A 15,710-nucleotide genomic window follows, 5' to 3' on the forward strand; every position below is an offset into this window, starting at 1 on the left:
AGTAGCACTGATTCAGAAAAAAGTCCTGATGTAGTTACCTATCCACCCCACTAGAAAGGCTGGGTTTTTCCAAACCTTTTAACATAAAAAAAATTTGCCAAGCATCAAAGAGTCATTTCTACTTACATTCACCAGTGGCGATGTCAATTCATTTGACTAAATTTATTACTTATATATCCCTTGGAGATAGATATATGATGATGAGCTTTTATTACAGATATATGGTATTATAATTATGATACATTTATAACAAATGTTAGCAACTATGTGTTTGGCATTGTTCATATATATATATATATATATATATATATAATCTAAATTAACCTCAAAGAATCCCATGAGGAAATTGTCATTCCCCTCCCTAGTTTATGGAAAAGAAATCTGAGGCACACCAATTTATTTCACTCAACTTCATGCTGCTAATAAGTGGCAAAATTGAGATTCAAACTCAGCAGGCTGACTCTAGAATCTGTGCTGTTAACTTACTATTAATATATTCTCTCTGCTAGAAAAGATGCAAATTTCTAATAGGAAAGCTGAATACAAATGCAAATCAGCCAATCAATTCACTGAAAAGTCACTTAATCAGCTCCTTACAAAGGGGAAGGGAAGGAAAACAGGAAGCAACCTGGCCAAACACGTGAACCCACAGAATTTGCTTATTTAGTAACAACTCAAATGCAAACCAAAGCATTATACTCCCACTGGGGTTTAAAGGATTATTACTAAACTGAGAGTTAGGAAATATGGATTCTATGCCAGTGCTGCTACCAACTACTTAGGTTCTCTTGGGTGAGTAATTAGTTTCCATATCTGTAAAATGGGACAGTGTAAAAAAATGTTCAATAATTCTGCCTGAATGAATACCACTTCAAGCACTTGGTTCCCAGGGGTCCACTCTGCTATCCTTCAAGGATGTTATTTACGCTTTTTCTGGGGTCTGTCCCTGTCACACTTTCAGGTTACCTGAGCTGTACTTATAAGCTTAGATTATAGAACGGAAGAAGAAAGATAAAGAAAGTAGAAGAGGAAAACAATAAATAGTAAATAGGTTGATAAGATTCTTATTCACTAATCTCAAGAGAATTCACTTCCCAGAGGTAATGATAACAACAAGAAAGTCTTTACACCCTTGAGGGGGGAAAATTACATAGGTAATATTATTATCCATATTAATAGAACAGATAATGAATATAAAACATAAATAATCAAATACTGTCAGGTCTTAGAGTCTTTGTGATATAGTCATATATACCTATCAAACATGCCTTCTTACTATGTATAATTTCATACCTGTCTTCCTTCTTCCTTATCTACTCCCAACTCTAGAAAGTGAGTACATTCATATGGACAAAAGAAGGAAGCTTCATCTTCAGATCCACAGGCTACTAGAAGAATGGACTCTAAACTTCTCTGTGTTGAAAATACACAGAGCAGAAGCTTCAGAACGCTGTGCCCAGCAGTCTCTACCAGGTACAGCTGAGTGACCTTGGACAAGTATCTGGGCCTCTCTGAGTCTCAGTCACTCATATGTAGAATGCAGTGTTATCATGAGAAACAGTGTTCCCATGTCAGAGTCCACTAGATAGCAAACATTTCCTAAATGCTACAAATAATCATTGCAGTTTTCAAATGTTTCTTTCATTGATTGGTGGCTCTAGTTAGAAACCTCTGCCGTGACTAAAATTTGAAGTTTCCCAAAGCTGGGATATAATTCAGGATGAGGTCACTGAGCAGCCAGCTCCTCTCTGAGGACATAGTCAGCCACTCTGAGCACTGGAATTTTCAGTTGAGGAAATACAAGAAAATGGTGGGGTGGGGCTGGGGGGCGGCCGATATTGTAACCAAGGACACTTCATAGATTAAGCACAGTTAAAGGGACCCTAAGGAATGAGATCTATAGCTCGCTTGTAAATAAACATGTGGCCAGCCTGGAAAGAACTGAGCCTTTGAGATCCTTAGAGCTGGGTTTCAGTTCTCATTCTGAAACTCACTGGTTAATAATCGGGGCAGGGGAGGGTATTGAATCTCATCCTCTGATTCTCCCTCTGTAAAACTAGGAATCTAAAACCTCTCTCAGGAAGCTGTGCTGGGAACTAACTAAGACGCTGATGTGATACCCTGATGCCCAGCACATAGAAAGCTTTCAATCACTTTTTTTTTCTCCCCCCAAACTATCTGGAAAATAATTTTCTAATTTCAGGGATGATAGGATGGTCAGTTATATGTGATTAAATAGTGTTCCACTGTCAGAGTAAAATATCACTCCATAAGAATCATCAGACCATTCTTATAGATCTTACCATAAAAAATATGTTTTTTAATAAGAAATACAAGGCCCAGGAAGATGTCCTGGATCCCTTCAAGGAAGTCCCTCTGAGAAGTCTGTCTTGTCTTATTATTTTAAGAGGGACACAGACATGTTGTCATAACGACAGTAATTCACGGCCTTGGAAACTGGAACCCAGGACTCCAGTCGAGGAGCCTGACAATCTGGTCTCTGACTCGGACAGCACCCTCTGCCCTCACACCGGTCTCTTTCCTCTGCACCCCTGCCCCTCCTTCCTTTCCTTCCAATCTACTTTTTCTTCCCTGTCTGCCAGGAGCAACAGCTGGTGATATTTAGCCCAGTGGTAGCAAACCCCAGGGCCACAGTACAAAGAATGTGGGATTATTTCTCCCATAGAATAAGCACCGAGTACTAAAGAACTGGACAGTAATGTTCGGCCTAAAGGGATGCAAAAGTAAGCTCACATGAGCTCACATCATAAGGGGAAAAGCTTACACTCCTCAAAGGGAGGACGGCCTGACAGTGCCCCCTGCATCGGGTAGCTCCGTCTATTTACTTAATTGAGAATTGGGCAACAGATGCCTGACAGGAGTCCACTGGGAAGTAGAAAGGCCAAACCACACCCTTTGTTGAAGAACTCTGAGAGAGTTTAGCTTGATTTCAATGTCCGTGAAATTCCAGTCTTGGGGAGGGGTGGTAAAAGAAAGATAAGTAGACTTCTATCGCAAATAAAACATCATGGCAATATGGATAATTTGATGAATCTGCAAACCTTTTCTTTCTGTTAGTGATCTAGAGGCAGAGCATGGGATAGCAGACTTTATCTTATATGAAAATACCACGCTGCACAGCTCATTTCTGTATCCAAAAGCATAGGCTCAAGCTTGTTTTCCCTTTAAGTTACATAAAATATGGGTCTTGTTGGGGTGGGGACTGGAAATATATATATATATATATATATATATATATATATATACACACACACACACATATATAATGTATTTATAAATATACTTATATTTACATAAATATAGATATATTTCCCAACTTTCAGTAATAATAGATTATACAGATATAAGCTGAAAAAAAAAAGATGCTGAGACTTTCCTCCTCACTTATGCATAAAAGCATCCAGAATCCAGGACTTCATAATTAGAAAGGATACTACATCAACATGAATATAAAATGTATATTGAAATACTCTACAATAAAATTCAGACTGTGGTTCACACTCCCACTTTTTTCTTCCCTCCCATTTTTCTAATTAGTAAGTTTACAACACATGGATCTGTAGCCACAGAAAATCTGTGCAAGAGGGACCCACACAGTTTAGGGGAAATAGCACAGGCTTCAAAATGATAAATGCTTGTGTTTTTATTGAAGCCCTGTCCCTTAGAGTGGGCTTCCCTGAAAGTTCAGTTGGTCCCTTAGAGTAGTTTTTAATTGTACTTGAAAACTCTTTTTTTCCTAAGCAGGCCAAAACCTTGTCTCTGAAATACCATTTACAATGTTTGTTTGCTTTGCATGCCCTCTTTTCATAGAGAGCTTGCAGGAAAAAATAAACGCAGGTCTTATTCCTATCAGCAACATGTCCCAAATTAGTGAGTTTCAAATGACACAGTTCCACTCCAATGCACAGAGGAAGCCTGTCAGCCCTGAGCTTCTTGAGACAGAGTATGTGCATTTCCTTTTTTGATAAAAAACCCAAAAATTTTAATTTTGGATCAAGACTTTGGAAAGAAATTGTGTTGGCCCAAGGAGATGTGCTTAGAAAAGGCCAGACTCTATCTTGAAAGGGAAAAATAAAGGAGAAAAAAGCCAAAGGTCACACAAACATGGATTTCCTAGGAGAATGATATTTCCTCCAGATAAACTGTTCCCTAAACAAGATTTTGCTGCAGAAGAGAATGAAAATCCACATAGGTACATGAGCTGCAAGGTGGAATGGATGTGGAATATTAGCCTAGTCCACATATGCTCTCATTTTAACATTCAAAGTATCCTAGTTATGATGGCAGATGCCTTAGCCTAAAGACCAGTGCTGAGCCTAGAAGGCACTCAGTGAGACCTGATGAACAATCACTTTACTGTATAGCAGTAATTAATGCAACACTGTATTGTGAATCAACTATACTTCAAAGAAAAAAAACAAAAAAGAAAAATTTAAAAAGTGAATGAATCTCCCATACCCACAAGGGTTTAACATCCATGGAAACCAACCAATCCATAAGTCTTTAGACATCTAGGTACAGGAGTGCATTTTGATAATTGTTTTCCAGCTCTTCCTGAAACCATTAAATTCCCTAGAAGATGGGATCAAATAATCATTAATATTGTTCCATATTTCTAAGACCCAGGTAAATATCAGGGCTATGAGCTTGCTGGTTTCAAAATATCTTAGACTTAAGTCCTTATACTTCCGGACTGAAATCCCAAAATTCAAGAACAAAGGTAGCAATACTCAAAACGATTGATCGTTGTTGCTGTTCATTCGCTAAGTCATGTCCAAATCTGTGACCCCATGGATTGCAGCACACCAGGCTTCCCCGTCCTTCACTATCTCCCTGAGTTTGCTCAAACTCATGTCCACTGAGTCAATGATGCCATCCAACCATCTCATCCTTGATTAAACATATTATTTTAGGGACTTCCCTGGCAGTCCAGTGGTTAAGACTCTGCCTTCCAATGCAGGGTACCTGGGTTTGATTTCTGGTGGAGGAGCTAAGACCCCACAGGCCTTGAGGCCAAAAAAACAAAACGTAGAAAATGAACTTATGGTTGCCAAGGGGAAGGGATAATTAAGGACTTTAGGAAGGTCATGTACACATTGCTGTATTTAAAATGAATAATCAACAAGGACCTATTGTACAGCAGGTGGAACGCTGCTCAATGTTATGTGCCAGCCTGGATGGGAGGGGAGTTTGGGGGAGAATGGATACATGTATATGTATGGCTGAGTCCCTTCACTGTTCACCTGAAACTATCACAGCATTGTTAATTGGCTAAATTGGCTATACCCCAATACAGAATAAAAAATTTAAAGTTTGGGGGAAAAAAAAAAAACATAGTGAACTTAATAAACAGGATGGATGGATTTAAAAAAAATTAGAAGCAATATTTAACAAATTCAATAAAGATTTTAAAACAGATATATCTTTAAAATTATGTATGCATTATTTTATATTTGCATGCAATATAGTAGATACTGTTATCATTAGATTATAGTACACACCTACACACACAGACACACACAATCAACCTATCGACCTGGAAAGACCTATTTTTGCACTAGGGTTCTGAAATTAATCATGCATGTGACCTTGGATGAGCAATAAACCTCTCTAGGCCCCAATTCCGTAACTGCATAAGAAGAAGACTGGACGAAATCGATGGTGTCCCAGTTCACTGCGTGTTTGAATCACCTGGGAGCTTTTAAAAGTCCTGATACTTCAGCTGGACCCCAGACCAATTTAATCAGAATCACTGGGGGTGGGAACAGAGCATCCTAGGCCTTAAGTTGCCTCAGATGATTTCAAGGTGCAGCCTGCAGTGAAGGTTCCTGGACTAGTGACCTCTAAGCCTCCTTCCTCCTCTATAACCTGGGAGTCTCGAGTTCAGAAGAGGTGAGATGACTTCTCCTGGCCTTCTCCTGGGATGAGAATTGCTGCCCATCTTGTGTCCTGTAGCTGTTTGAACCAAATTGCTTCAGAACTGCAAACCAACACATTCCTATGCCCAAACTAGCGCTCCCCAGAGATGCTGGGCCAGGCAGAGTCTGGTTGGTGCTAACACTAGAAATAAAGGAAGCAGGGCCAGCTCCTGGTCAGAGGTTAATGCCAGCTCCTGAGAGCAGGAACACCACAAGGCTATGTCTAGAGAATGTTTCGGTTCTGTAATTTTGCCAGATCTCCCTTCCTCTACCCTGCTTTTTCTCATCTAAAAGGAGTTTCTTGAACTTGTCCTTCACAAGCCAGATGGTTAACTTAACTGATCTGAATGGGTGAGGACAGTGGTTCCTACTTAACATGCTCTCTAGGGCTGTGCTTAGAAAAGGGACACCCCTTCTTCCCATCCCGCTGCCCCCTCACCCAGTCTCATGGATGAGATTCTGAAAGGACGTGGGGGTAGTGGGGCAGAGCCCAGGGCCCTGATTTATTGACAGCTATCTATGTGCCAGACACTCTATTTACATTGTCTTTCATCCTTGATGTTGGAATTATCCCTGTCTTACAGTGAAGAGAAACGGGCTTGGAGTGGTAACCTGAGTTGCCTAAGGACACCTCCAGTTGGTCAGTGGCAAAGTCCCGATTGGAGCTCAGGTGAAAGGGAGATAAACTCTGCTGAACACACAGTGAACGGACTTTTCACTCACATTTTAATTAGGAAGCAGCACAATACGTCCAAAAGCTTAAGGAAGATACAGTCAACTATGAACCAGCTCGGAGGAAGGTTCAAGACTCACTGAAAGAAATGAGCAGGCCTTTCCATGAATTCCCTCCTTTTCCCTGGCCTTCCATCTCATCAAAACGCAAAGCTTCAAGAACTTTTCAAAATGAAGCATACTCCCCACTCCTTCCACCTCCCCTTTTATAGTCAGACTACAATTCTTATTCCAAAAATAAATCAGCCTGATGAGAGGCCAGAAAAAGCAAAGCTTAATAGTTTTATACTTTCATTATTTAGTTAAGGGACATTCGTTGGACAGATTTATCATCACATTTTTACAAATTCCCCACTGAATAAATAATTCTAGGATATGCCGAAATTACTCTGGCCTTCTGACCCAACATGTCTTTGTAATTACTTGGCACTCCAACTGTATGCTACTTAAATTAGGTAACAGTCATCAAGTTATTTTTAGGCCATAGCAACACACACACACACACACATACACACACACACACACACACACGGCTGTACCTAACTTGTTATTTGCACTCCTTTGGAAGAGAGGCCAAAACTGCAGTTTTACTGACACCATCATTTCTGTTCAACCAACAGTAATACTACTGGGCTACATGGAGGGAGAGTTCACTCTGTATTAGGAACTGTTCTAGACACTTTGTACACATTAATTCATTTACTACCTAAACTACCACCAGGAGAGTGCTGCTGCTACATCCTTTTTGTAAACAAGGAAAATAAGGAAGTAAGGGAAGTAGCCATTGGCCAAGGGCACATAGCTAGCAAGGCATGAGCCAAGACGCTCAGACAGGCTGGCCCCCTGCTCCTGCCTGACTCTCTCCGCCATTTGCTACACAGCTAATATTCAGTATGTCTGGATGTTAAACAGAAGCTCAGAATCACAATACTAAACGTGTGAAAATAGATTATGCCTTTGTTTCACATATCTTAAAAAAAAAATCCTAACATCCCTGACGGACAAGAGGGAGACTTTTGTTTCTCCCACAAAGCAATGCAGAAGATAAAACATACTTCCTCGGGGTCTCCAATGTCTAAGCACAGCCCTTCACTTTGTCATCAGACTCAGTACTGCCTACAAGTGTTGACTTCAGAGCCCTTTGTGCCTATGGGAAGATGTGCCATCTATGTGGCTCACTTCAGGAGTTTTGATGGGAAGTTTTCTAGCATAAAAAGTTACCTCTCTATGTGATCAGATCTTTGCTACTGAATCAGCTTCCTGAAGTGGTTACTCACTCATCCCCCACCAGCCCTGCCCCCAATAAATACCACTGACTCAGAGGCAGGCTTGTCAGTCACTCTTTGTTTTGTGACAGCACGGAGCAAGTACAGGTATGGGACCTGATAGACTCCTGTGGAAGAGGACGCTACAGATCCCTCCCAGTCTGGGGGAGTGGGTGGGTGTTGGTGGGGTGGGGGGCGCTGCCCCATAGATTCAGTAGTAGCCAGTTAGTCAAAGTGGAATTCCGAGCTTGAAAAAGTCAACAACAGGGACATGACACCAATATTTAGGAGTGAAAATGTTGTCCATACTGTACTATAAAATATGCCCATACCTCTTAATTTGAAAGCATTAAGTTTAAACATGAAACATACTGAAATATAGTCAAATATTACCTATATTCTAATATATTTCAACAACCAATAAAGGAAGAGAAAGCAGAGAGGGAAAACATTAACAATTGTTTAATCTGGGTACTAGGTATATGGCGATCATGATACTCTATTCTATGTTTCTCTGTATTTGAAAACTTTAATATTAAAAGTTTTAAAGACACAGATTGTCTTTAAAGAGGAGGTGATAATAGACTATCCATTCCTACATAGGTAAATGACAAATTACTTCCCTGAACCCAGCCTTGCTGAAAAGGGAACCTTACAAACATCATAGCAAAGATGGTAGCTCTCATTATGGAAAACCCAGAATTGTCTAGCCTCCTTATTCAGCTGGGTGCAAAATCACATTAAAAGTCAACTTTGTGTAAAACAGATTATAATTCTTTCAAAGCCTTGCAAGTCTCTATACATGTACTTATTTGACTCATGGTTTGCCAGGTGGAGTAGAAGCACAGGTCTGATGCCATTTCTTCTTTGGAGGATGAGAATAAAATACGAATTCAGATATAGGTCCCAGTGGGGAGGGGACTGTAAATTAGAACAGTCCCTTAATCCCAGGGTCTTCTGCGCCTCTGATCAGTTTCTTCCCAACCTGACACAGCATTACTAAAACAGTGTCTGAGCAGCCGCTCTACTTGACAGGCAGCACCAAAAATGGAGAGCACGGCACTGAAACAGGGGGACATAAAACTTGGACAGGGAGGGCAGCAACCAGTGTTTACAAACAGAAACCAGAGACTCAGATGGGTCAGCCATAAATTAACCCGGGATTGTACTGAAATCTCTGAAAATAAACTCCCAAAGCCTTAGAAGCATCTACCCCAGATGCTAACCAACACCCACCCCTAGCCCCACCACATCTTCCCTGAGAAAACCACTCCTTCCAAAATGGTACTGCTACTACTCTTGCTAAAATAAAATCTTACATCACCAAGGGTAGGGATTACCAAAATAAACCTCAGCAGAAAAGCCTGATCAGAATGGTCTGATAGACTCACTCAAGAACCTAGGAGAAGTTTGCTGGCCATGCCTTCTCAGAGGTACCCACCCCATTTTCACCTCAGTGGTGGTATGGCATTAACTTTTGGTTTACCCAGATGAAAGGGCAGCTAGAGGGGCATTCTAATATTGATCTCTTTCCCTTCTTTACCATCATGGCCCCAATTTTAGGCCATTCCCCTCCAAAGAGACCAAAATCACAATGACAAAAATAATAAAGTACATTACAGACCCTTCTGCTCCCAAACTACATATCTTCAACAAAATCCCCAGATAGTTGAAGAAAGAGCCCAAACTACAAATAATACAACCTCTACCACCAGTGCAACTTCCAGGTCGACCGCTGCTCTGTCTCACCAACCCGAAAATGATGAGCCCTGTGGGCGGTGGTGGCGGCAGGCGCCCAGCGGTGACATCAGCAGCATGTCTGGCCCCGCCCCATTGAGGCAACCTTACTGACACTGAGGAACAAGCCCAGGCTGCCTGGGCTCTCAGCTGCATCCACAGGAAATGGTGAGAGGAATCCCACTTTGATCAGCAACACCTAGGAGATTCATTTCCCAGCAACCGACAAGCCACCCCCATACACAATAATGCCCACTCCAAAGTAGGGGGTAGAATCTACAGCTCCTCCTTAACACTCTCAATGTTTAAGTCCAGGGTCATCTTCATGTGGATTATTTGATGCCTGTTCTCAGATCATTTGGACGCAAAAGGCCTGCTTTCCCTCAACAGCATCTACTCTACATGAGTGACAGACCACCTGGAAGATCATTCCATTGGTTATCCGTTTCTTGGCTCCCCAATACAAACAAATGAGAAGTGTGAAGAGTGTATTTTCTCTTCTGAAAGAGATGAGACAAGCCAGGAGCACATAGACAGAATGCTAGCTGGGTAAACCTACTGGGAATCACTCAAAGTCAGCCAAACAAGAATACAAAACGACAAAATACAAGGATACACAGAGGAAATATGAACATATCAGTAACCACAAGAAAACCCATCAAAAACAACATAAAATGCCTGGGTGCTGCTGGAACACTCTGGATGTAACTTCCATGATGTTCTCCTTCCCCTGAGAGCCCACCAGCCCTTCCTTAAGGGAAGCTGTACCTTTGTTCTAGTTCAGCCCAATAAGAGTAGGCTCGAGGCCAGTGAGGGTGGGCAGGGGAGATGAGGTCCAAGAAATTTAGAACTGGATTTCTAAGAACACTCCTCAACAAAAGGCAGAATGCACCACTGGGAAGACAAGAAGAATGGCAGAACTAGCCCACAAAGGAAAACCAACTACCTTGCTCATTCCAATGGCCTGTTGCAATTTAAATATGCAAGGTGTTCAAAGGAACCCAGCAATGCCTTTGGTCTACACAGTGCAAGAGACTGGATGCCAATGTGGCCCAGACTGTGTGCCTTGACCCAACACTCAAGGAAAGAGAAGAAAGAAGAAGACTACCACCATCACCACCACCACCTGACAGAAAACACTGAAGATGAAGTGTGGTGTACAGTGTCCCAAAGGATGGCATCCAAGGGCAAAGAGACACATCTGGGAGGGACAGGGGATGCGGACTCCCTCTAGGTTAGGCAATGCTGTGCAGAAGGAGCCCAGAGACAGGTGGGCAATTAATTCCTCCTGCCAGGGCTCAATGACACTGACATCCAGTTATTCACGCTCAGTGTCCTGGGGCAAGTGACCCACCATCCCATCTTGGACAGAGCTATGATGTCAACGGTTGTCAGGTGACACCAGAAGAAACAGTGTGTTGGGGAGTATTTCATAAAATGACTCTATCCCTTGGAGTTTTGGCAAACGAATGGATGTTTGGGGTGAACTCTCGGAGGGGCCCTAAAATAAGGATCTCTGCCCTTTTTGAAGGTTACTTTCAGAGAGGTGAGAAAGAGGAAGAATTTCCCACAGAAAGAACTGGTACCTGGAGGTTTACTTGCAGTTCACCATGGTTGCGGTTTTCTCTGTTCCATCAGCTTTGGTTAAGTCTGAGAGACAAGAACTTTCCAGCTAGTTTGAATGGAACAGAGTTACCAGTGCAGGCATGACTGCAGATGCCATCTGGTGTCATAGAGCCCCTTTTTAGAAAGATGAGAAAACCATCTCCGAGAGGGGGAAATGACTTGCACAATGCAAATGAGAAGGTGAATTAAAGACTAGAGCCCAAGTCTTCTGGCTTTCAGTTCAAGGTTGCTGGGTTTCTCTCCCAACCCCAAAATAATTAAGAGAGGGCATGGAAGGGAAGACAAGAAGAAGAAAGGCAATTCTGGTCTTTTGCAGCCAGTGGAAGGAGAATGCTAGTACTTCTCAGAGAAAACCCAGGGTGACCCCAGGGCTGTGCTTGGGGAGGGGGTGGGGGCATTACCTTTCAACACCAGAGGTTCTTTGCCTTCTCTCTTCAGAGACTCGAGGACTATGTGGAGTGGCTGGGAGGGTACCACTCGGCTCGGCTCATTGGTATTCTCATCGTAAACTATAATTTCTTTGGAAAAGATCCTCTTGAAAGAGTCCTTGCCTTCCCTACAGGAAATCAAGTCTAAGACAGTGATCTTGCCCTGCTGCAGTCTCCGCCGGCTGATCTTATCGGCACAGTTAATGTGGACAGCTCCTTGGATGTGACTTTTGTTGTACTCCATGAAGGGCCGGCAGTCAATGATGACAGGGCCCTGGCTTGGCAGGTGACTCTTGCTGCATTTGGTCATCTTCTTGGCCAAGTCATTGGGGTAGATTATTTTGATGCTGGCTAGCTGTTTGGGGGTCCCTGCCACGGGGCTGCCCACCCCACCTGATGGACTTAGAGAGCCTGCATTCTCACTGTTGTTGACCATCTGGCTGGCAGGACAGGTGGTAGAGCTTCCGATGGCGGTGGTGGTGGTGCCAGCGGCAATGGCCTGGGTTGGGGCCTGATTGTCCTTGTCGTAGGTTGCCACAGTGCAGCAGCTGGCACTGCTGCACCCACAATTCAGGGAGCGGGCAGAGCCGCTGGATGAGGGCATATACGTCAGATTCGCAGCCTTTAGGGACACAACGGTGGTGGCGATGACAGGAGGGTGGCTGGTACTGCCAGGGGCGGCAGAGCCAAGGTAGCTAGAGTCTAAACAAAGGTTGAGATCCTGAGGTCGAACGGGCCTAGACAGTGCCACCACTACCCTGTCGTCTAAAGGAGACGGAGGCATGAGGAGGCTGAAAACTGGCAATTCAAGAAGAACTCAAGACAGTCTGTAAAGAAGGGGAGGGGGGGAAAGAAAGAATAAAGTCATGTGACACAAAAAGCAGTCGAATCCAATCCCTAGGAAAGGACTTTGCATCCCTCTTAGCGAAGTCGTCCTAAGTGCCCAGTATCCTGTCACTCAAAGCTTGACTCTCACCACTATGGGTTCAAAGAGGATGCACGCCTGAGGACCACCCCCCACCCAACGCCCTGTCCTGGCTGAGTCTAAGGTTAGATGTAAAGTCTATGCAAATGTTGATGAACAACCTTTCATGGACCCACATCCAAGTTCAGCCTTAGAAAAAGTACAAGCACAAAGGATCAGAAAAGCTCAAGATGGATGGGAAGGTTCTTAAGAGGCATCTCTTCTGGGCCTCATCTCCAAGGCAGAAGTATACTGCAATCATCTGAGAAGGGCCCATACGTCCACCCTTGCATACTTTCCATGTAATTCCTTCAGCCACTGCAAAGGCAAAGGAATGACCAAGAGTGCTGGCAAGGCTCATGGGAATATACAGCAGCTAAATATACATCAGGGGCAGATGTCAACTTTCTGCATATCAGAATGAAAGTAGCCCTCTAAGTGAATCTCTTCAATTTTGAGCTATTCTTACTTTTCTTTCTCCCAAGTCCTTTGAAAAGCACAACAAAGTCGTATTAAAACCTCCCATGTTTCCTATTACCCTCTTATTTATAAATTAATCTGCATGTCCTCTTTCATTACATACTGGTCCCCTAAAATGAAGCCTCAAGCTAAAGAGGCAGGTCTGAAAACCCTGATCCTGACAGATCCATCCCTCAGATGGCTCCCCTGTGGCACCACCCACTCCACTCCTGCCTTTAAGAAAAGGACCACTTCAACTCTCCATTCTCCTCCTTTCCCTACAGGAACATCCTAGAGCTTCAATCTTTTGATCTCACACAGATGTGCCCCCTCTTCAAGAGGATGGATTCATAAAGAAGACTTCCCAGTGAGAAGTAAAGAGTTGCCCACAGGGGTCTATGTTCTGTCTCATGAGAGGGTACCTGCAAAGGGACAGTTCCTTCCTCCCCATAGGCATAGAGGTACTCCACTCCCGGGCCCTGCTGGCTCCTCTCCTACTAGACATACACACAGAGGAGAGGAGCTCATCTAAGCCAACTTTAAGAGATGTCTGGAAAAATGTCATCCAACATCCCTCTACACAGGACTGTCACCATTCTCAGACACAGAGCCAAAATGTCACAGGCAGAATACACACACACACACACACACACACACACACAGGGGCTCGCACCTATCACATCCACAGATCCCCACCGGACTCAGCTTTCTCTCACCACCTTTGGATGGGCAAGAAGAATCCAACCCCTGTTCTCCCTCCCTTTCTCCTTTCTTTCCTCCCTCCCCCTCCCCTTCCTCCCTTGCGTAGTATTTTTTGAAGAGCGAGTACTAGTCCAGAAGCTATAACTGTTTCCCAAGTCTTTGCTATTGTGTTACCTAGTAGGGTACGTCCCAGGATCAACAGTCCATTTCCCTTGAGAGGGACGCAAAAGCGTGCTCATGGAGACACAAGCTGGGACCCCCACCTCCACACAGAGTGCGCGGCGCGCACAAACGCTCTCTCTCTCTCTCTCTCACACACACACACACACGCACACGCACGGAGTGTATAAAGAGACCTGCATCCCTGCAGCAGAGGGTCGGGCATATATATTGCCCGTGAAACCATCCAGACAGCCTAGGAAACCTCCCGAAAAACACTGAGCTATCCCCCTCCCACTCTAGCCGCCCTTCCACCTCTAGTTAGCGGCTGGAAAGAAAATTAAGTGGTCAGAGAATGCTGCTTCCCCACTCCCGGGCACTTAACAACCTCCTTCGCAACACAGCGCACTAACAAGTCCCTGGCCTTTAAAACTGCCGCAAAGCATCCCAACAAACCTCATTTTTTCCTTCGCCCCCAATCCAAGTAGACTGCAGAGAGAGTAAACGCACAGGGCGGTGTGAGCCAACAGCGGGAACACTTTAACCTCACCTGCTGTGGCTCCTCCATAAACATCGCAACACACACACGCGCACACACACACCACATACATACTCACTCACACTCACACCGCCTCACACCCCTGGACTCTCAGGAGTAGCCACGGTGACTTCCACTTACTTCATAAATAAGTGTAACCCTCCACCATCTGGCGCTCCGCTTCAGCAAGGGATTCGCACATTCAGCCCTCATTCACTAGGCTTCATTGATCTCCAGCAGCAACATAGTTACTTTCTCTTTTGCTACACTGTAAATGTAAGGTTCTGAGGGGGCGGGCCGGCTGCCGACCGACGGCTTGTTGAACCAATAGGAATCCGGAGAAACCTGACCGCTACTTCGCTGCAGCCCGCGACCAATGGGCACCTGGAGGGGGCGGAGCCGGGGCGTGGCCATGGCTCTTTAAGGAGGGTTTATCCGACGCCGCTTTGGGTCCACAGTGTTATAATACGGACGGTGATGTCATTGGCAACCAATCAAAAACTTAAAAGGGCCAACTGGGGCCCGCGCGGAGCAGCTGCTCTCTATTTACATGTAAACCGAACCTGCAGGATGCAGTTAACCCTTTCCGGGGCTGAATTGTCAATGGGCTGTGTTTGCCGCTCCACCTAAAACTGGCTCTGCGAACTTGGCGGGATCCCTGTATATCGCCTCAACAAGGGACAGACCACGCTGTTTATTTTCCCTTCTTACTCTGGCTGGATGATCAACCGTGTTAGAATAACTTTCTAAAGGCAAGAGGCAACGAGAATAATCACTATCCCCAGTTGGAAAAACGGGTTCCCTGAGTCCCTCGAGGTGACTTGATAAACCGAAGATTCACGGACGTCGCCCAAGCTACACGAGCGAAGGGATGAATGTAAGCGCGCGGCCAGGGACATCGCTTCTTCTACAGTCTGGGCCCGGGGCCACGCGCTGGAGGCCTGAGCTCCAGCGGGACTGGCAAGTTTGCCGTCCATCCACTGGCAGTGAGGCCCGCCAGCTTCGCCGCGGCCCAAGTCCTCGGGGCCGCCCCGCTTGCTCCGCGCCGCCAGGAAGCATCGACCGCCCGCCCGCAGATGTCGCTGCCCCTCCGGCTGCCCTACTGCTGCCCGGCGCGGCGGTGGCGCGGCGCCCTGTGGCTCGCCTACTTCAGCGCCCCAG

General features: G+C 44.6%; 1 protein-coding gene across 1 annotated transcript in view; it reads right to left on the reverse strand.

The window, feature by feature from the left end:
- DUSP10 (dual specificity phosphatase 10) overlaps nucleotides 1–14,828 on the reverse strand; it is a 40,790-nt gene extending 25,962 nt beyond the window's left edge. The window contains exons 1-2 of the mRNA XM_055581934.1: nucleotides 14,691–14,828; nucleotides 11,701–12,554 (exon numbers count right to left, since the gene is read on the reverse strand). Of these exons, the coding sequence (XP_055437909.1) occupies nucleotides 11,701–12,511 (811 nt within the window). The 5' untranslated portion in view covers nucleotides 12,512–12,554; nucleotides 14,691–14,828. The remainder of the gene's footprint in view (nucleotides 1–11,700; nucleotides 12,555–14,690) is intronic.
- Between the last annotated feature and the right edge of the window lie 882 nt (nucleotides 14,829–15,710).

The sequence above is a fragment of the Bubalus kerabau genome, chromosome 5 (assembly GCF_029407905.1).
Source record: "Bubalus kerabau isolate K-KA32 ecotype Philippines breed swamp buffalo chromosome 5, PCC_UOA_SB_1v2, whole genome shotgun sequence".
Classification (NCBI taxonomy): domain Eukaryota; kingdom Metazoa; phylum Chordata; class Mammalia; order Artiodactyla; family Bovidae; genus Bubalus; species Bubalus kerabau.